General features: G+C 38.2%; 1 protein-coding gene across 2 annotated transcripts in view; it reads right to left on the reverse strand.

Annotated features, from left to right (window-relative positions):
• Positions 1-16,285: 16,285 nt before the first annotated feature.
• The window catches only part of KCNB2 (potassium voltage-gated channel subfamily B member 2), a 391,569-nt gene continuing 385,272 nt past the window's right edge, over positions 16,286-22,582 (reverse strand). For both annotated transcript variants that reach the window (XM_036886285.2, XM_036886283.2), the window contains exon 3: positions 16,286-19,046. In XM_036886285.2, coding sequence (XP_036742180.2) covers positions 16,890-19,046 — 2,157 coding nt within the window. In that variant the 3' untranslated portion in view covers positions 16,286-16,889. The remainder of the gene's footprint in view (positions 19,047-22,582) is intronic.

Genomic DNA, 22,582 nt, shown 5'->3' on the forward strand with positions numbered 1-22,582 from the left:
CCACTTAGTAGTCTTATGTTCTGAACCATTTGCCACCACTTGCTTAGGTCCCTTCCTGGTCTCATCTTTTGGGATATCAACTTCTTTTTTTCCCTCATCCTCATCTCACTCTTTGGATAACATTACTTTTTTATCCAGTAAATACTTATCAGGTACTTTCCAGGTGCTGGAACTGCAGAGAGGAGCAGGCAGACTAGCCTCTGCCTACATGGAGTGCTTATCCTGGTTGGGGTGGGGTGTTGGGAGTGGAAACAAACAACAAACAAGGAAACACATAAACAAGAATATTTCAGAGTATGACAAGCTAGGGGGGAAATAAATCAGGAAGAGGAGATGGAGAACATCACCGTTGGATGGTTAGGAGTTGAGTGGTGACTAAGGCATTTGTCTCCAGATGGCTTCTCATGTGGGGTGCACTAGCATCGCCTTGGGTGATGCCCTTCTGTGCCTCTCTCTTGGCACCTTACCCAGTGATGTGACCCACTGTGTGTGGGGCCACAGAAATGCTTATACACTTGAAGTGGACGCATCCAGTTGAAGTGGTTGGCATTTGGCTGGGAGCTGGATAAAGTCTCTAAAGGCTACAACACTGAGGACACGTGATATGCTAGACTTTCTCTTTCCTTGTGATTTTTCCACAATGCCATGCAAAAAAAAAGAGGAAGGAATAGAAACTTAAAATTTTATCAATGAGAAGACAGAAGACTTAACATGTCCTCTCCTGCTGTATTTCTAGATTTGGTAATGATCTCAATGATTTGTAAATGGCGTTTCCAGCTTCTTACCTTCTCCTGTGCTCCTTATCTTTCCTCTGTTTCAGCTGGCATGTTTTTTGTTTTTATTTTTTGAATCACTGGGATTTCAGAATCAGTTTCTAATTAATAATTGTTCATGAAATTATAAGGCATTTTAACACAAATTATTCACACAAGTTACACGTATTCATTTGCTTGAGTTTCTAGGACTTTATTTTTGCATCATGTCTAGTGTCTGCTTTGAGATATTTTTGAGAGTAATTCTCTAAATAAGATTTGGGTTTCAGCACAAAATGTAGATATATGATTAATGGAAGTTTAAAAATATGTTTTTGCAAATTGCTTGCCTCCCCACTTTACTAATTTGTCATCTGTGCTAAGTGGATGTGGAGACAATTTAATGAATACAATTTACCACAGACTTTAGCAAAAAATAAATATGATTCTGGAGCACCAGAAATTTTAGCATCTCAGAAATGAAAAGGACACTGAAAGGTCATCTGGTTTGTCCTTCTTCATTTGAACAGGTTTGCACTTCTCATTACAGCTGGGGGAGAATCTGTCCTCATTCTGAAGCCATCCTGGGAAGAAGGCTCACTGGCTCTCTCGTTATCACTAATGTGAAACATTCATCACTTGTGGAAAATTCAAATGAAGGTCATCTAATTTCCTCTTACGGGAGTTTATTCCCATTTCCTGTAAATGAGTCTTCAGTGACGACCACATGACGTTTCTGTTAACCGACCACTTTAGAGAAATGGGATTGAAAGGAGTAGTGCATATATAGCTCTAGGAACAGGGTCTGGCACATAAAAGGCTTTGCAAGTATCTTAGCTGTAATAATAAGGACAATGATCATCATTGTAGAGCTCTGTCAGTTGATAATGGAATGTCAGATAATTTTGGGATTAGCAGCCCCAACTGCTGGTGGTGGTTGATTGGGTGCTGTGTCCTGAGCCTACAGCCTGGCTCAGCGGAAGGAATGCATGATTAATGTTTGACATGGCTGAGGGCAGGGGCGTTGAAGGAATGCTGTCCTTGCACCTGCATTTTGTCATCCCTGTGCTGAGGACTGCAAGCTCTTTGGGGGTAGGGAACCCATCTTAATAGTTTTGGGTCCCTAGTACTTAGCACAGTGCCTAGTACAGAAAGACACAGTATATATTGAATACTTAAATGTTGACTATTAGGAAAATTCCTCAACAAAATATGTGATCATAGCAATGTTATTTCTGTCTTCCAGTGTGTTATTATTTAAAATAATTTGTCCTTGAATATATCACTGTTTCTCTGGTCAGCCCTCTATCATCTTTCCCATTTTCTTGTATTTGGTCACTGTGAGGTCACTGTGACTCTCCTCTGAAGGTGCTTTTAAGTTCATCTAGGCTATTTGTGAGTTGTGGAGACCAGCATTAAGCCCTGTGTCTTGTTACAACCTTGAGCACTGTGATGAGTTCTGATGCTTCATGCTTGGGGCTGATGCTTCCTGGCATCGTATTGGAGGAATGGTAAAGTTCAGGCTCATGAGAGGGGGCACAGTGTTTCAGCCAACAGGCAGAGACGTCCATGCAAAGTTTTGTCCTGATCAGCGTTGCTGACCACTTTGCAAATCAAGCTCTAAAGTTTTTGCTCAAGGACCTTACAATCTTTAGCTCTTGGAAGCCTGTCGGGAGTCATAAGGGCTGAGAATTGTAAACCTTAGGGCTGGAATAAGGAATGTGCTCAGTTCTGGCCTCAGCATGGTCTCTTTTACTGTGCCTGAGTCACACTCTTAAACCCACCTGTTCATGTGAGGTTGAATATGGGAAAAGGTGAAGAAGGGGGGAAAAAATCTTCCTTTTGTTCTCTTAGGGTAGATGTCATGCTATTATTCCCCTCCCACCTCCTTCTTTTTTGTGTGTGGCCCAAATTGTGCACTGTAAGATTTATTTTCTGGGACTGAGGATGGAGGATGAACATGGTGTGGTGAAGCAGAAAGAAGGAACCACATCAAAGGGGTGGGAATTTTGCATTCAGCCAGGTCAAGACGGTAAAGAGTTGAGGCTGCTTTTATTCCATTTCCCTTGGGTTAGATGGAATACTAAGGTAAGGAATGGGGGACTCCTCCCCTGAGTTCCCCTGATTATTTTCTCTCTTAGTTTGTGTCTCCTGAATGTTTAGGAAAGGAAGGTTCAGAAAATGAGTGTGGTAGATAGAACTGAGAAGTTTATGTGGGAGATTTATATCTCCTTCTGTGGTTACACTACTCTTACCATGGGGCTGCTGGCCCTCTGGGATGACTGGAGAATCCTGTAGACACTTTGACTGGAATGGCTGCTCCTGGCTGGTGGTGTGGCTAAGCCTGAAGGGTGTGGGTACAGCAGACTTTTGGGAATCCTTACTTCTTCATCTATGGGTTTAGACTTTGAACATTAGCCCAGAGCAGAAAGGCTCTTGCAGACTGAATGAGCGCTGAGCACTTTGCTCCTTGTCTAATTCTCAGATTCCAGCACTGAATTTCTATACATCACCAGCCCCAAACTCTATGTCCATAAAAATGCATCCTTTCTGTGTTTCCTCCTTTTTTTTAAAATTAAGGTATCATTGATATACAATCTTATGCTCAGGTTTCACATGAACAACATTGTGGTTACTACATCCTCCCCTGTTATTAAGTCCCCACCACATACCCCATTACAGTCACTGTCCATCAGCATAGTAAGATGCTATAGGGTCACTACTTGTCTTCTCTGTGCTATACTTCCTTCCTTGTGCCCCCCCTATATTATGTGAACTAATCATAATACCCCTTAATCTCCTTATCCCTCCCTTCCCATCCACCCTTCCCAACCCCTTTCCCTTTGGTAACTGCTAGTCCATTCTTGGGTTCTGTGAGTCTGCTGTTGTTTTGTTTCTTCAGTTTTTGCTTTGTTGTTATACTCCACAGATGACTGAAATCATTTGGTTCTTGTCTTTCTCTGCCTGGCTTATTTCACTGAACATAATACCCTTTAACTCCATCCATGTTGTTGCAAATGGTAGGATCTGTTTTCTTCTTATGGCTGAATAATATCCCATTGTGTATATGTACCACACCTTCTTTATCCTGTCATCTACTGATGGACACTGAGGTTGCTTCCATATCTTGGCTATTGTAAATAGTGCTGCAATAAACATAGGCGTTTCCTCCTTTTTTAAATGAAATAAACACACAGGGCCTTCCTCCTTTAGGAAGATGCATGGTGGTATCTGAGCTAGGAGGGCAGAGGGAGCGAACTGTTATGCAAACTAAGGCCAGCACTCTGTAATCCTATCTGTGTTGGACCACAGATACACTGGCAATATTTTACTTAATACTTATAGTCACCTCTTTCTCAGGCAAGTGTCCTTGGCATTAAGAGCAGGGAAATGTTGCTATGAACTGCAATTTCTCAGAAGGTATCATCCTGGAAACATTTAGACTATTAAGCAAAGGCCTTTAAGGTAAAGGCTCTAATGCACAATCCCAGCACTCTATTAATAAACAAAATGAGGACATTTTCTGTGATGGAAAGACAGCATAGCAAACCAAGAGCCAGTACTAGTCTAAGTGGTCAAGTGTTCAAACTCCATAGCCAGATGCTGAGTTCAATTCCTGGCTTTGCTAGCTAAGTGACCTTGGGCAAGTGGCTTAACTTCTCTGTGCCTTGATTACCTTTTCTGTAATATGGGGATGACAATAATTTTGTTATTAGGAGTATTAAGTGAGCAAGTAACTATAAGAGTTTGTTAAATAAATAAGCCTCTATCCTTGCTATCTGTTACTCTCTTGCCTTGGAGAGCCTGGCTCAATTAACAGTCATATCATTTGCCTCATTGATCAGGCAGGACTGGATATATAATTTGTGGGTCTTAATGCAAAATGAAAATACAGGTTCCTTGCTCAAAATTGTTAGAAAGATCAGGATGGCAACAGCAGGACATTAAATTAAGTGTGCGGCTCCTCAAGGTTTCTGTACTTCTAGGAACTCCTCAGAGCTGGCACAGGTCTACCTATGAAGCTGGCCTTGGGACCAGGAGAGAAGACTTCATTTACTCAACAAGGAGTGTCCTGAATTGGGTTTAGGAAATTCAGTGGGAGACTCTTTCAAAATTCTATGATGAACTCATCCAAGAGTTCTACAAGGTGGTTTGCATTGAATTAAACAAAATATATTAGCCAAGAAAATACATCTGTAGGTTGTCTAAAAGGATTCATTTGAAAAGGACAGTACTTTGAACAGCAATGCATGCAACTTAAATTGGTTTTCAGACTTAGCAGTTTTATCCTGCATTTCCTCCAAAAACTACCTGCCTCATCAGCCAGTAATGAGGTGTCAAGAAACCATGGATTGTTGGGTGGTGGACATGTATGCCATGCTTAAGGTAAAGTGACTTCTCATGAGGAGAACTGAAATGACACAGATGACTCATTTACACATTTATTTTCTATCTTGCTTATTTTACCAGACTGAAATGGAGAACAAGGCCAGCAATTTTATAGACATTTTGACATAAAGTAAACAAGTATTTTGATGTTGAACAATTGTACAGACTACTACATGCATTTAAATATGCTGATTGGTGCAGAAATATCGAGTTGGTCAGCAAAACTATTAATACAAAATCACATTTTCTTTTTATGGAGTTAAAATGCAGCAGATATGGGGACATTGATACAAACACCATTAAATGGGAGAGAAAGGCATCTTATTAATGGTGCAGGATGGACAGCTGAACAAACACGAGTATGCTGAATTGTATCTTCTTTACAAAACTGAAATAAAAACATTTTGTTTGCAACTCTAGTGAAATAAACATGCTGAGGCAGATGAATGAGACTAGACAAGACTCTGCACTTATGCATAAGCTTTACCTTTTATTGAGAGTTTCTATTGAGAGTTTGTATCTTTCAATGTAGTATAAGATGAAATACTAATGCTATTATGTGGACAGGACAGGATAACCCAACTGGTAGATCTTAAAAAAATAAAATACTGATTGTGCTTCTTTTCCCCTGCAGCATTCAGAGCATTTATAGTAGTGTGAAAACCCTCTACAAAGCTGAAATTAATATAAGTGAATGATGCTTCATGCGACTGTACCTACAAATCTAACACCATGTGTAACTTAGAAATATGAAATTGTGTTAGTTAATGTACTGAGCACTTTTATGAACTATTAATTTAACTTTTAATTTTTTATACTCTGTATTTCTTAGGCTTTAAAAATAATTTTGAGTGTTGGTAATCTGGGAGATGCTAGAGACTTAATAGAAACTATTAAAATCTCCACAACTTGAGAAAGGAAGAAGAGATTGTATGTATCGACCTATTTTATAGGGAAATTACCCATGATTATTCCCAGCAAGGCTTTTTATGTTCTGTAGTTTCACCCTACGTTTTCTTAAAATTACCTTGTAAATCTTCACAGAGCTGTCTTGAGTTTAACAATAAGATTATAATTCTGACATTAAACATTGAATTAATGAGTTTTGGGAGTAAGACATATTTATTCTTAATGATATATGACTCTAGTTAATCAAAAGAGCAGTGGCTAATTCAGGCTCCCTCTCCTGGTTCTGAATACACTCATGTCTACACGCACACAATATAAGCACAGGTGGCCTTCCCAAAACCCAATCAGCTTTTCAAGAAATATGCTTCAATTTCCCCCATTAACTCATTTGGAGATTTGCCTTCTCTATTAGCTTCTCCTTTTTTTCCCTTTCCTTTCTCCTCCATTTTCTCGACTTCTCTTCTCCACCCCCTCCGCCCCCAAAATACTGGCCTTTGAAAGTCTCTATATGTTGATTTTTGAGGATATCCAAGTTTAGTTTTTGGAGACCAAAATGAAAATAATGTATACTCTTGACTACTGGACATCACTAGATGGGGCACTTTTGAGGAATGTACATCCTTTGCGTAGTGAAAAGAGTAATGTCAGGCAAGAATTCACCACAACATCCTTCTTTTATTTTGCACGTAACAGTGGTGCAAAGAACCATGTAAGGCAGGTCTACATAGACAAAGGAAAATGGTCTAAGCAATTATCTGAGAAAATTAGTAGCTATTTCTCTTTAGCTTGTTAGTAGGCAACACTTTTTAAACTGAATTACTGGATGTATTTAGACTATGTAGGTATGATGTAGAGATTTTTATTACAAGCCTGAAAAGACAGTTAAAAAATACTACTTCAGTATTTATGGTGAAGAATGCACAGATCGAAACGATTCAAACAGTGAGCCATTTTAACTAAAGGCGTAATTGCACTGTGTCAGTCCTTTGTTGGGCTAGATGTTGAGTAAGCAGTTTACAGTCACATTTGTACCAGGATCTATACACATGACACTGTAACATAATGTGTTGACATAATAAGATGAGACAATCACACTGGCAGTTTTTGAACGCAGCAGACATGGACAGTCAATGTTGAGTTTTTACATAAGCTATGTAGAGACAGTTAATAAATACAGCTAGTGAGTTGGTTGAGCAGCAGAATGCTTTATTTGAATACTATTTAGTAAGCTAGGAACTTTATTTTTTGAGAAAATAGGAATACAGTATTTGTTAGGCTATAACTAAATATTAAGATCTAAACTGTCATGCAAATATGCTGTAGAGCATGGATTACTTTTTTAAGCATCATAAGTTGATTGAAATCCCAAACTAAGTTATGGGTTATACTAAAGCTTTCATAAAATTACTAAGCAAAACAAAACCCTTATTAAAATCAGTCTTATTTTAGTTGATCAATCATGGATACTGGATACTCTGAAAGTGAAATTTCAGTGTATCTTGGAAATCCCTTTGCAGATTCAATGGCAGATCTTCCCAAAGTCAAGCTGTCTTTAATATTGGTCAGTCAGTCTGTCTGTTAGCTGTGCCCTCCTGGTTCCAAAGTGACCGTCTTGATTTGGGTGGAGTAGCTGTATTGAGATACTATAAGGTCTCTACTGTGTGCCACATTCTATGTAGTCCTCAGTCATCACCCAGGAAAAAAGGGCTCTGTCTAAAATTGTATGACCTGGCATTTTAAATAAATTAAGATAGAAAATGACCCTCCTCCTCTGTCCCCTCCTTGGTGAATAACACTTTAACATTAAAAAAATAAAATAAAACGAAAATCTCTGGTGAAACCTGATGACAATCTACACTAGATTGGAAAAACAAAACTTAATGAATTTTTGTAACACTGAAAGTTTTTATTCTCATTGATAGTTTATTCTTGTGAATAGAGAATTTTGGTAAATCTGGATCCAAATTTGGTTATGAATTACTTTATGAAATATATCCTTAGGTTTACAAATATTTGAACCATAAAGATAGAACAGTATGTTGAATATTCACATAATGACAGAGTATGTTTAATTCTATGGTAATAAGGGTTAAAGACTCTTCAAATAGATAACATAGTTGAAGTCTTAGTAATTGTAGGAAGCTTATTTTTCTCTAGAAGAAATTGATATTTGTCTATTAAAAATAAAAAACGTAAGATTGTTGGGTTAAAAAAAAAGAACTGCATCACCTATGTTTTCATAGCATGTTATTTGTCTAAATTATGTTAATCTCTCTTTAAAGCCACATGAAGTGGAGATATATACATACATATGTGTATATATATATGTATGTGTATATATATATATATATGTATTTATGTAATTTAGCAAATCAAATGCTCTGTATTTTAAGGTAACAGTGAGTGAAAACTTATATTTATACTCACACACAATTTAAAATTTTGACTGTTTAGGATGCCACAGGAGAATTTTAGCAGACTAAGTAGTTAGCATACAAGTGTGCATTAAATGACTTCTTTTTGGAATACTTTTAGAAAGAAAACAAATACCTCTTGTTTGTTAGGTATTGTGCTAGGTGCTTTATACTATATGCTACCTCATTTAATTTATGAGTTTTAAAAAACTCATATTTATAGTAAAATGAGAAATATTAATTTCACATGACCACCTAAAGGTATTTTTATACAAAAGAACTTAAAAAAAATCCTAATCCATATACTAATTATTTCTAATTGGATGTACAGCAAAGTTCAGTTTTTCAATATGGCTTCTCTCCATCCCTAAATCATTTGCTAAAGTTTGGTTTAAATTGCTACTACAGTTTTGGCCAAAAATCATATAAAAACTACCAGAGTAATATCAGTTTTCCCTGATTGATATCTTTGTTGCCATTGAAAATGATGAAAAGGGTAATATTGGTATTTTCCTTTTTGTATGCTGCCCTGAAAACAGACACACTAATCAGTTACACACACAAAGTTAGTGGAAAGTTTGCATCCAAAATGATATCTTGGGATAAATTAGTGAGTCAGGCACCATCTTTCTCATCAACCTGCTTATGTACCTTTGAAGTTCAAGAACTTAATAGATGCTTTAAAAAATTAAAAAATTATCGTTCTTTGTTAATAACAGGACAACACATGTCACCGCTTTGTTGGTCTAATCATATTGTTATTGTGTAGACACAATCTCTTCGCCCTCGGGCTTCTCTGAGTTTTCTGACTGCCCGGACAGCCTCCTGTTACTCCTGGCTTAGGGTTCCAAGTTGCTATTACTAAGAGCTCATTTGGTCCTGCCCTTGATTTGACACTGAAGTGCTGCAATCACGCAGAACCTAGGGAAGGGTTGTTGTTGGGGACTGCAGACAGGAGAGCAAAGAAAAATTGGGATGAGCAGGGTCTGATATTTGATCAAAAGAATCTGTTTCTAAACTAAGATAGTGAAACTTGAAAAAAAGGTGGAAGGGAGTGAAAAGGTGGCGTCACTTCCACAAATAGTTCCCATTGTATCCCAGAGCAGAGTAGGTAATGTTAATAAGTTGTTCAACAAGTTTCCATTTAAGTATGATCCCCCATTTTCTGTCACTTCTTCAAAGAGCAAGCCAGCAAATGCACTAGCGACAATATAAAGCAATATAAAAAAAAAGCTTTTAGATTGAGAGCAAGGTGCTAAGAGCAGACATTGTCATTATGCAGTCAAATACTACTTCAGTGTGCTAATGGTACCTTACATTTGCTTAATAAACCTTTTTAATATATTTACTATTGAATTTTTAATGGCTTAATATCGTACCTCTTTAAAATTGCATAAGTTTGAAACTTGGCTATTGTATGACAAGCCTAGTGTTTTGTACATTGCAGGTTTTTCTTCTTTCTTTTTCTTCAGCTTTGAACTAATTAGAAAGATTTTGCCAATTCTCTAGTGAGATTTTCACAGTATATACATATTTGTTAATTCTGGCAATAGCATTTTGTTGGATAAATAATTTGGGTAATATTAACACATGTTACTTTCTGTATCCATTTTCTTTACAAAAATCCTCCTAGTTTCATTTAAACATTATGATTTGAGTATAATTTGCAGGTTAATGTTAATAAGACACACTCACCAGTTATACACACATATCTTAACCTACATGGTGCAAGTAAGAGTGTTAGAAACATCTTGGTTTAAAAAGGGCAGAAATCTAGCTGTAATAGAATTTCTGGCCAGCACCCACAGATATCTTCTGTGAGTTTAGAAACCATCTGCTTTATTCACCAGGGTCAACTTGGGCATTTCAGGTTCTGTTTGTAATCTGCAGGTAAAACGGAGACCATGGGTTTTGAAGTTAATCAAGCCAACAGTTTTGTATCCACAGGCCCATAATTCTTAAAGAAAAAAAAATCACCATTTTGAATTGTCTTTTAGCTTTCCACTGGTAGTAGAAAGATCAAAGTTGAGCTTACTGCGTGGCCAGACAAGGGCACTGCTAACTGTCTAGCTAAACTTGTGCTTTTGTTTTAATTTGGAGGCAGCAGATAGGAATTTTTTGAAAGTGCTGTGCAGAGAATAGCAGTAGTTTTATCAGGTATTTGGGGAGAAGAAAAAGAAAACTGAGAAATGATCACTGAAAACAATGTCTGGAATGTTGCTGTGATTTTGGCTACATGCACACACAATGAAAGGTGGAAAATGGTAGAGAACTTTCTTTTAAGTCCATGTAACTATATCCTTTCTAGGCAAATAGACTTCCACCTCCTCTCAGACTGACCACTAGAAGGCACTCAATATGAATAAAAAGCAGGATGGCAGGCCCACGGCATCCTTTCTGAACCTGTGCCACCAAACTGTTCTGTATCTGTTTCCCTCTTGATTTTGAGTCTATTTTTATTGTTTGGTATGCCATCTCAAATCCTTTTTAGGCTGAAATAGAGCAAAAATAACTAGGAAAAAAAACTCTTCATCCATATCGTTTGCCAGCATTGCCAACAGAGGTTGGGAGATGAACTCCATTGCTCAGACTGGCATTAAGTTTTCATCTGATCAGCAGGTTGTGATGGCTTCTATCACGGCATACAGGCTAGGATTAAAAAAAATTAAATAAAGCAGTCATGGGAGTATAAGGACAATTATTTCAACATCATATTTTCTTTGGTGGAAGACGGAAATATCTACATTGAAATAAATTGTCACTGGATTTCAGACAGCTGATACAATTTGAGCATGGATGTTTAGCTTATGAAGTGGTCATTCAGATTCTAGATTGAAGGATGAAAATAAATAACAAGTCTGTGGGAACATTAAAGTGGATTATAGAAATTCTCGTACAACAAACTCAAACATATTGCCAAACTATTTACAGCTCACCCTGTGGAATTGGATTTCACTTGGGCATATAATCTCTTTAAATATGAAAACTCTGTTAGATTGCAAAATTGAGGGAATGAACTATGCATAAATTAATTTCTAGCACATGGCAGACAATAAGTGTTTATTGAATGAAATATTTTATTACAGCAATCTGGAAGTATCTGTTAGATGAAAAGAAATAATTTCTTCTGGAGGGAAATTAAAGTTGGATTTATAGTCTAAATTGTAAATTTCATGTCAATAATAAGTCTAAATTTGATGTAGGTATATACATGTACCCAATATAAACTTCCCTTTAATACTCATATATTTCTTGATCTTCCATCCTTTTTAAAAATAATTGTATCTTTTGTTGGCCTTATTTATAAAGAGAATTCCCCTGCTTCCCTTTATTTATATATATATTTAGAGGTTAAAACCCTTTTAGACTTAATAAGGAATAGCTTATGTATTAGTAGTAATGGCAATTAAGGATTTATGCAATTAAGTCAGGCTGTTTTAAGAAGACAAGTAGAAGACTTGGTTATTGAAACCACTAAGGTAGCATTAAATTACAATAAATACTAACTTCAGAAATGTAGAATATTCACCAAGATTTTGGAATTGGAACCTTTACTCTTTCTTATGACGGATGGGCCTATGAAAGTTTCAACTTTTTAACCTAAATTTGTAGTCCTCTTTCCTTTTTTTTTTAGTTATTTTGGGTGAGACAGCAGCAGTGGAAAAATACCCAATATATCTTCAAATTCACATGGACTTAGTGAATAAATCTCTTGAGTTGAGCTAAATAATCTTTGAATATTAACTTTTAAATATTCAATATTTAAATATTGAATTTTCATTTTAGAAATTCAGAAGACTAAACATAAAATAGAGATAACATTGCTAAAATGTTGCTTATAGTTAACAGGAAGTAAGAAAACCCATTGAAATGTTTTGTTTTTAAACACATAGCCATCAATACTATTAAAATGTACAATTTGTTATGGGCTTTTTCATTGTTGTTGAATTTTGCTCTATTAACTACTGATAGACTATTGGTAGCTATTTTGACAAGCAAATATTAATTGAAAAATGATTTTTTAATTTTTCAGATAAGGAAAGACAACCCATAACCTCATTCAATCAGATTAACAATTTTCTATCTCAAGTGTAAATCTAAGTTATGATTCAAATAACTGTGCATCAGACTTCCATTTATACCACCCACCTATTTCTTAGGAAAAAGTTCACTGGAAAAGCATTTCACTTGTTCTTGTTATATGCTTTCTTGGCTTGATAACAGTTATTTTTCTATACTCTCTTAGAAGAGACATTTTCCAGGAATCCAAATGATCCTCAGCCTGGTTTTAAATGGGCCAGGCAGGAAGCCCTGTGAGGCTGGGGGTTGTTCCCTAGCACCACACACAATGCCTTCTATGGATTTTGAGATGTACTTACCTAGTATTTAGGGCTATAATACCTAGTATTCAGTAATATAGGGTTGCTCACCTAGGATTTGCTGAATGAGTGGACAATGAAATAACCAAACTCAATTAGACAGTATTTTAAAACTTACATTAGAAGTAGTTCTAAAGTTCTCCTTGTTTATATATAAGAAAACCAAGAGGTTTCCTTCAGCCCTCTGCCTAACGTGCATGTCGTGTTACACCATTAGCTATTAATTCTTTTCTTTAACCTGGGGATCTGTATCTTATGACTAGAATTCTAAACAGACAAACATATGTTCTAAAGATGGTCAATGTCATTTATTTTCGGTCATTACTATCTGGCATGATCCATTGCTGCTTTAAGCAAACTATATGACTAACTATATAAATGTACCTCCAGTTTCATTTACATATGTTTGGATATTAATACAAACCCCTCGCCCCCCCCCACCATACTAAACATACTGAGATATATTGGAATGATGGACTTGAAGCCAGATGACATGGATGAGGCCAGGTTCTACTATGCACCAGTGACCTGTGTGAACTTGAGCAAAATATATAACCTTTCTGGTCCTTTATTGATAAATAATATCTAATTTAGAAGTCTCGTGAGGATTAAGTGCAACAAGAAAGTAGTCTACATACATAAGGCTTTTTTTGCTATTCAGATCCCAAAAGAAAACAGTTGAATTGTTGATTTTCCTCAGCCTATGTCTACATGAGCATGAGACTGTTTTGACAAGAAGTTGATGGGAATGCACACTTGGCACATATTCTCCCTTGTTACCAAATCTAGTCATATTAAGATAATGCTTGATCTAAATGCTTGCTTCAGAGCAGTTGGTTGTGCCAGAGTAGAGAAATTTCTAGTGAAAATGTTTAGGGATGAATTAGGTCAACTCCAGGGACTCACTTAGTATGTCATACTTACATTTATGATCCAACCCAAGACATTTATCTACACACCCCTTTCTACCCTTTTAGGACTGATCTCAATCTTTGAGCTAAAACCATCTGGTGGCAATTTGCACTGCTTGTTAGCATAGGCAGAAGAATCAAATTAACCCGGGACTGTGTTACTTTGAGTTCATTCAAATAGTCTTTACTCACTGATGTGTGTCCCTGCTCACTGTGCTAGATATCAATGAGGAGGCTCTGCCAGCAGCAGAACAGCTAGCATCTACCAGGGAATCAATCCAGGTTCATGCCATTGATGCCCGGCTTCTCGACCCAGGTATATATTTTACAGGGGATACCAAAAAAGTATGTGAGTTTAGAAGAGTATCAATTGTACTCGTTGATAAGTAATATAAAACACCACTTCTTTTATATTCAAACATATGTTATAGAGTAAAAGGCAGCGTTTACATGAACTTTTAATGTAAAACATAAGACTTCAAAAGAACTCTGTGCTTGGTATATTTGCAGACCATTCCAGGCATACATGTTCATTCTCTGCATTAGGTGCAGTTCACTAAAAAGGTTTAGGAAGTGCTGCACAAGTGCGTTCTGGGAGGCCTTGGTTCCCAAAGTGCTACTTGTGGAATACCAAAGTCAAAGTTTTTTTTAGAAGAACATTTAATGTTTTTTTTCCCTGCAAAGACTTCTGGCTCATAGGGGCTAAGAAGATTTGAAGGTTAAGCTTTCCATGGGATGTTCCTGAAAGTTCTTTAAAACTTAAAAAATATTAAAACATTTTTAGGGAGAATGCTTCCATAGGGGAATGTTTAAGATTTTTCATCTAAGCAAAATTTCTAATATTAAGCATTCTGGGGCAGGGTTCTCAGTGGAAGGCCTAATCGATATATGAAAGGTGGGCATTAGTGAACTGTCAGGGCAATAAGACAAGTCCATTTGTACAGAAAGATAAATAAAAAGAATTGAGATTCAATAATACTGAGACATTAGAAGATAGTTGCTTCATGAGACTAGGTAAAGAAAACGATTATCATAACTTATTTTTGCTATTCAATTAGCAGCAGATAAATCTGTCAACTTGAAAAACTATATATAGAAGATTCAAACACTCTAGATTTACAAAACCCAATCAACTTTTAGTCTTAGATAATTGAAATAAGTATGAGTGAAGTAAATACCAATGATTAATGACCATAAATTCTTAAATGTTATGTTTTGAAGCAAACATGAAATCCATTAAGAAGTTCTGAGCACAGTGAAAAAGAAATGTTTTAAATCATTTTTAGCACTAGACTGCTTGGATTTTTAACTAAGATCAAAACTTGTTTTCTTATCTGAGCTATAATGACCAGATTCTGTTAATAAAGAAATGTTATTCCTTAAAGCCTTAGATTCTAAATCCAGTTGTCTTTTTCTAGTGTTTTTTTCTTTTAAAAATAGAAAAAAATTAAAAACTTTTTCTTTAAACAAAAAGTGCTTTAAATTTGGTTCAGAATTTTCCCGACTATTTTCATCAACTATGCACACACACACACACACACACACACACACACACACACACACACACACACACAATGCATTATGCTGAGACAAAACTTGGACATTCCTGAGAGACCAGAAAGTCATATTAATTTGAAGTCTTAAGGGAGCTTAGAAATAATTTTGTCTTGGTTGTTACTGGGGTAAAACAGTAACTGAGAGAAGTTTTCAAGGCTTGTGCAGGATCACGTATCTGGTGGCTGCCTATCTGGAATTGCAGCCTTGATTTCCTGTGAAGCAAGGTGGATTCAAATGACCTGGATTCTAGCACAGACTTCCCCAATACAGCAACCACCAGTTTGCACCTTCACTCCTCTGGATTTCACTGTTCTCAGGTCAAAATGCTGGAAGTGGCTTTCAACAAGGATAGTACTGACCCCTTAGGAATGTTAGAAACTTGAGGGGGTGTTTCTAGTTGCTGCAATTACTGGTGCTGCTGACATCTGAGGCCCTCCCCAAGTGGCAGTGTTCCCTCCCCACACTGGGAAATAGCAGATAAGCTGTTACCAGGCCAGGACTCTTTTTATGGTAACTTATTTCTGGGAGGGGGTGGTAGTCCCACTTAAATAGCTCTGCTTCTAGTTTGTCAAAAGTCACCTTTTGGAATCCCCATTTTGGCATATATATCTGCAATTCTGTCATTAGATCTTACAAAAAAAAGTTACGTTGTATACCAGTGGGAAATAGTGTCATCTTTAGATGGCTAACATACAATTTTTTTTTTTTAGAAAAGAACTGGTTTCCAAATGTGGCATGCCACTAAAAAAATTTAGTTATATGATGTAACCTTTTAATGTTTTCAGGTTTTTAAAACAATAGGCTGTGGCATGATAAATGTAATTGATGGGCAAAAATTTCAAGCTTAAATTCCAGATTTTTTGAAGATGTATCTGGTCATTAAATCTTGCCTATTTTCATGATTTATAAACAAAACCACAAATGCCACAACTAAGCAGAAGCAAAAAAAGAAAAATGCACCCTATGAATTTTATCACAAGTAAATAAAAGTACTGTATTCCTTTAAGCAAATGTACTTATAAGAGCTTTATAACCCAAAGCAAGATAAGTGAGATGGTTTAAGAAGAGGTTGCCATTTTGCAACGAGAAGTCTGTACAGCTCCTCCAGGCAGTAGCTGTGAAGGCAGTATCTGTCTCAGAAACTTGTTTCCATGTGTTCTTCATAATTTTGCATTGCAAGCTCAAAGCACCTTGCTCCTCATAATTATGAATACATGCAATGACATTTCATCCTTTCATGTGCAAATTCTAAAATTCATTGTAACAGAAAAGTTAAAAGTTGAAAATCTGTCTACAATTTGAAATGAAAGGATCAAAAATGTCAGACATTGCAGAATACTGGTTCCTAATAGAGCTCTCTTTATTGGTTCATTGTTCTTCAGTCATTTTTGTTTGTTTGTTACAAAATGTAGTCTTGACTCTTTATTTAAACAGTACTTAAACTAACTGTTCATGCCATGCAAAAAATAACATTTTATGCACTTTTCTGGGGGGGCTTCCCTTTTTTGTTTTAGTTCACAGGCATTATTAACCGCATTTTTAAGAAACAAGTTTTTTTTTTATTGCTTTTGTAACTAGTCACATGCTGGTTTCACGTGTGGGACAATAACCCGTGTCTCCCGGGTTGGAATGAATTTCTGGGGCAAACAAGTGGTTTTCCATCTTGCACCCTTCTTGACTATTGTCCTTTTTCACTTCAGCCACAGCATGGTAAATGTCTTGTCTACAGTTGTGACTTGGGTCCTGGGGGGAGGAAGGGCCCACACAGGCCTCTTCTCTTAAAGGGTCTCTTCCATCACTAGGTGTATCTGCAAAGCAATTTAGGCTGGAGTCTGCTTGTTTGTCCTGCCTTTCTCCTTGGAGCTCTAAAAAGTCATCATCTTCACCCGTGTCTATTTCAGTGAAGCTCCTCCTCTCTCTTGACGAGAAAGGAAAGAGTTTCTGTTTGGGAAACCGAGGGGTCAGCCCTTTGGAAGGCCCCTGACAATGTGCTGAACTCTCAGCGCTCAGCAAGGGTCTGTCTGCCCGGGCAGGGGTTTCTTCTAAGAGGATGGTGCTTATGAGCTGTGGGGTGGTGAGCGAAAAGTCTGCTGTGGTGACCGGTAGGGGCCTGGCCGTGCTGGGCGGGGTCTGGGGTGCACTGCCTCTGTTTTCCTTGAAGTTCACTTTGAGCGATCTGGATTTCACTGGGTTGCTGCCTTTCAGAGAGCTCTTGGGGCTCTCGGAGTTACTGTCAGATGGCACAGGGCCGTGTACCCCACTTTGGGCACTGCTGGCATCAAGGTTCACAGTTACATCTACTGGAGCATATTCCAGGGCAGCATTCCTGGTCACAGGCCCTTTCTCTCTGATGAGTGTCAGCAACGGGGGCCCCCTAGCTCTTTGGTGCTCTTCTGTCCCTGTGAGGTCAGGTGGGAACCTCATCTGCAAGTGAGAAGCAGAGGGAGGCGGCAGCGGTGACCTCTCGGTCTCGGTGAAGTCAGTGGCACAGCTGGTGAAGCTGTCGATGCTGGAGGTGCTTTTCATGTCCACAATGACCTCGGTCTGCGCCACGGCCAGCTGCTCCTGCCGGCAGACCACTTCTTCCATTTCTATCTCTTCTTCATATGCAGATGGCTGCTCGGGCTGTTCTTGGCAGTTGGCGTTCGGGTGAGTGTGAGGCTGTGTCTTGGTGATTTCATTGTACAGCATCTCCAGTTTCTGAGCACTCAGATGCTGGGGGCTGGAGGAAGAAGTGTTGTTCAGCTGCTCGTGGGAGTCTTTTTGGCTTACCTCCTGGTACTTATTCTCGTAGGACTTGTTGGAGCTTGTTTCCGACAGCGCCTTCCTGGCCCACTTCCACCGGCTTGGAGACAGGTGATTGTCATCAGCCAAGTCCTTTGTATTGGCTGACTCTCCTGCCTTCTCCACGGCCACGTCTATCAGTTCCATACTTCGAGCAAAGGCGTCTTTTAAGTTCATAGAGACGATGCTTCCATTCCTTTTGGCCCGCTCAAGAGCCTCTCTCCTTTTAATTGCCTTCTCCTGGCGTTTCTGCTCCTTGTAAAACTCAGAAAAGTTGTTCACAATGATTGGGATGGGAAGGGCAATCACCAGAACCCCAGCAATACAGCAGAGGCCCCCCACGATCTTCCCTAGCAATGTTTTTGGGTAGATGTCACCGTAGCCCACAGTGGTCATGGTGATGGTGGCCCACCAAAACGATGCTGGGATACTGGTAAACTTGGTAGCATCTTCATCCTTCTCAGCAAAAAATACCAGGCTGGAAAAGATCATTATCCCCATGGCCAGAAACAATATTAACAAGCCCAATTCATTGTAACTCCGTCTGAGGGTGAAACCCAGAGACTGCAGGCCTGTCGAGTGCCTGGCGAGTTTCAGGATCCTGAGGATGCGCATGATCCGGAAGATCTGAACCACACGCCTCACGTTTTGGAACTGCAGCACGCTCTTGTTGGACTCCGTGAGGAAAATGGTGACATAATATGGCAGGATGGCCAGCAAATCAATGACGTTTAGGGGGCCTTTAAAGAACTTCCATTTATTGGGTGAGGATAGGAACCGTAAAAGGTACTCCATGGTAAACCACGCAATACACACAGCCTCCACATGGGCTAACTGGGGGTTGTCATTGGGTTGTCCAAATTCATCCATTTCCTGCAGCTCTGGAAGAGTGTTGAGAGACAGAGCAATGGTGGAGAGTACGATGAACAGGATGGACACAATGGCCAAGATCTGGAAAAGAGAAGGAAGCCCAAGTTAGCAAGCCCTCTTTGTTCTTTAGGCAGCTAACAGATAAGGATTCACCACTCTTTAAGTGGTGTGGAGTGCTCAAAGATTCTGAGAAGGTGACTTAACAATCTCAAATTCCCCAACTAATGCAAATACATTCACTTTTTACAAGTTCATTTAACTTAGAGACCAAACGTAATTTATATATAAATTTCAGGAACTAAGAAGCAATTTGAGAAAAATTTATGCCCCGTCCCCCCAATCTGCCTCACTGTTTTTGTAAGCATAGGTGTGTTAGTAACCACCATGTGGAATAGTTTTGGGGGAGCAATCATCTCTTTTAGTTGTCCATTAACTTTCCTCTCTTAACTACTGGTTTGTGTTTCCTTAAGTGAATCACCTTACATGCTATATAAGCTAGACAGAATTCATGATTTCTGCAAGTTTTATTCTATAGTAAAAAACTCGAATGGAGACCTACAGACGGAGAGACGCTATGGCTTTTAGTACAACAATGCTTCTTGTAGAACAAATACTATTTATGTGGTGAGTGCTGATGGCAGAACCACATCAGGAGAGCCTTCATCTGGGATGTGTGGAATTGTGACCAGCATCATGCGGGAAAGGAAGATGATGAGCTCACTTCATTCAGCCAAGGGAAGTTCCGTAAAGAAGAGCTTGTAGACCATCGCTGATGACTTCGATGCAGGGCAGACATTTGGGGCTGAGGAAATTGCTGCACCATGTCAGGTGCGGGAGCAGAGAAAAGCTCAGCAAGAAGTGAGAAAATCGACTGCCTGGATTTTGGGGTCAGTCTGAGCTCAGGGCCTGGCTTTATCACTCACTGTGTGACCATGGGCAAGTTATTTAAATCTGTTGAATGAAGACAGCAGTCATAGCTATTTCATGCTATCCATTTTCTTCACATCCTTCTAAGTTTCTCCCCCTCTGGGTTATTCTTGTTACTCTTCACCCTCTGTCCTCTTGTGCCTCCTTTATACTTTCATGTATTTTTAATTCCCATTCTTCCAGCTCCCATCTTTCCTCTTAAATCTCTATAAAGTAAAATCACATATAATGGATTTCAGAAGGTATTATGGGTAAAGAATTATGGTTTCTTTAACTTAAAGAACAGTATTTCATTATTGGTGTTGTACATTTTTTTTCTTAAGGAAACCTAAGCTAAGTTCTTTTTATTGGAGTATACTTGAGAATTTCCTTTAAAAAATGTGAATCAATGAATCACAATAGAAAAAAAGGTTCTCTTCAGTTACTCTAAGAGACTGTAAAGGCTAAAGTTAGGAATTTCTTCAAGAAAGTTTAGACAAACCCATGGAGAATGGATTTGGAGGGCTTATTAAGGCCAAGTTGGGAATGCTCACCTCACATCTCTACCTTCAGGGCCAATGGCAGGTGATGTTCATAATATTTTGCTAATTCCAGTCATGTATGCAAATATTCCTTAGGGAGCATTATTTAGATCCCATCCATTATTATGCTCTTACCAATGAGTAACCAGGTTCCTCTGCATTTTCTAGGAAGTCATACTGTTGTTAATATACCTTTATGCATTAAGTACTGAGACCATAGCCATAATTTTTGTACTGGAATCTACATTCTAGATTGTCCGTATCTTCTTATCTGTTCACCTGTCCACTTTGGATGCATCTTACTGATGCCTGTCACTTCAGAGAGCAAGCAGAAAAGTAAATGCAAATGAAATCATTCTATCACCTTCCAAGCTTTGGGACAAAGAACAAAGTGGGAGGTCCAAGGTGGACCTTCAGTTTTCTTTGATTCCACAATCAGAGCTAGATTGTAAATCAGTCTTTGGTAGCTGATTTTGGGAAATAATGCAGTACTGAATAGTACTAATGCAGTCTATATAGTCTGCTGATGGCAACTTGACAAATATGACTACCTTTTACACAAAGAAATTTAGCACATGCACATGATTTGGAATATATTCTTGAAGGAAAAGAATGACCAAAGAGAAACCCAATTACCCAAGCCCTCAGCAGCCTCACATTCACATTAAGGAAACATGAGTATTGAAGTACATTATTTTGTCTCATGTTTAAATTCAATCTGTCAAAACCCATTTGCTCTCAATTGAGAGGAATGGCTTATTTTACATATCTTGTGCTGCTTGGACTTCTCCCAGAAAGACAACATGTTAGACAAATTATTCAATATATACCAAAGATGATGTGTAGTGCAATAAGCCAAATGCAAATTTATTGTTTTATTGTAGGATTTTTTAAAACAAAATAAATATAATAAGTGTGAAATTCTGCTTTCAGCTAAAACATGGATATTTACTTTAGTACAGCAGACCCTATGGCATTTAGGCATTGCTTCATTTATCATAGCTATGCACAAGCTTGAATTTTAATTCCTGTCACCTCCAACAACTGGCCTCCCAAGCTGGCTGTTGCAGAGCTAGCAAATAGACTTGTGTTTGTCCATGGCAAATGAAGTGGAAATTCAAACAATTAGCTGTGCCATACTGGTCAACCCCCTTGGAGATTTGGGTTAGACCATCTCCAAGGTTCCTTTCATCTCTAACATTTGGTGATTCTCTTTCTAAACTAAAACATTTTGCTAATTCCAGTCAGTCTGCAAACCAAACCAGATCATAGCTGATCCTGTCATTTGCCTGAACTGGCAAAATACAATATTGTTGCTTAAGAAATAAAAAATTCAAACGGAAAGTCCTTGAAAAATATTGCACTATTATGTTTCCAGCACTTAGTTCCAGACACTCTTTCTGGAAAAAATTTTTCTTCCCTGTTGAATTGCCTGAATAATGATTTTAGTTCTTCTCATAAATACAGAAATTCATAGGATAACATAGAGTTAAGATTAGGGTTCCAAGCACTTGCATTAATAGGCACCAAAAGTTGGTTGCATTGATTTGTGTTTGCAAGAGGAAGTTGGGCAGTCAGACACTTGCCTTGATTATAACAACCTGTTGATGTTATATCCTTTGAAGGGATGTAATGGTGTTTATTTAAGTTGACAGGAATGAAAAGGCCTGTGACAAACATCAATTGGATCATGAATAATTTTGAACAATTTTCTACTTTCAGAAAAAGGACAAAACAGAAGTCTATAAGCCAAAGGTCAAGATCATTTGTTGAAGGGGGAGGCAAGAAGTTGGTTAGTATATATCATGATTTCATCCACTCATCTTTTATATCTAGCTTTTTTCCAGAGGACTACCAAATGCAGCAAGTCAGAAATTAAACCCTGTGATTTGCACTAAAGGAAGAGCCATCAAAGATCATTTGCAGTTCTCGTTTCCCATAGTCCTTGAGCACATGATTCTCTCCCCTAAGGCTGGGGGCCCTTGGTTGACTACTAGCCCTTCTCCCAAATGTTCCCCTGGCCCTCTGAGATAAAGCGCTCTCAGCTGATTTGCACACACAAGTAGGAATCCCTTCTCTGCTGACACCACCACCACATGACAGATGCAAAGAAGGAGCCTCCTGGGAAGGTTTAGGCGTTCTTCAATTATTTTGGCCTTGTGGATAACA

This window comes from Manis pentadactyla, chromosome 3 (assembly GCF_030020395.1).
Source record: "Manis pentadactyla isolate mManPen7 chromosome 3, mManPen7.hap1, whole genome shotgun sequence".
NCBI classification, from domain to species: domain Eukaryota; kingdom Metazoa; phylum Chordata; class Mammalia; order Pholidota; family Manidae; genus Manis; species Manis pentadactyla.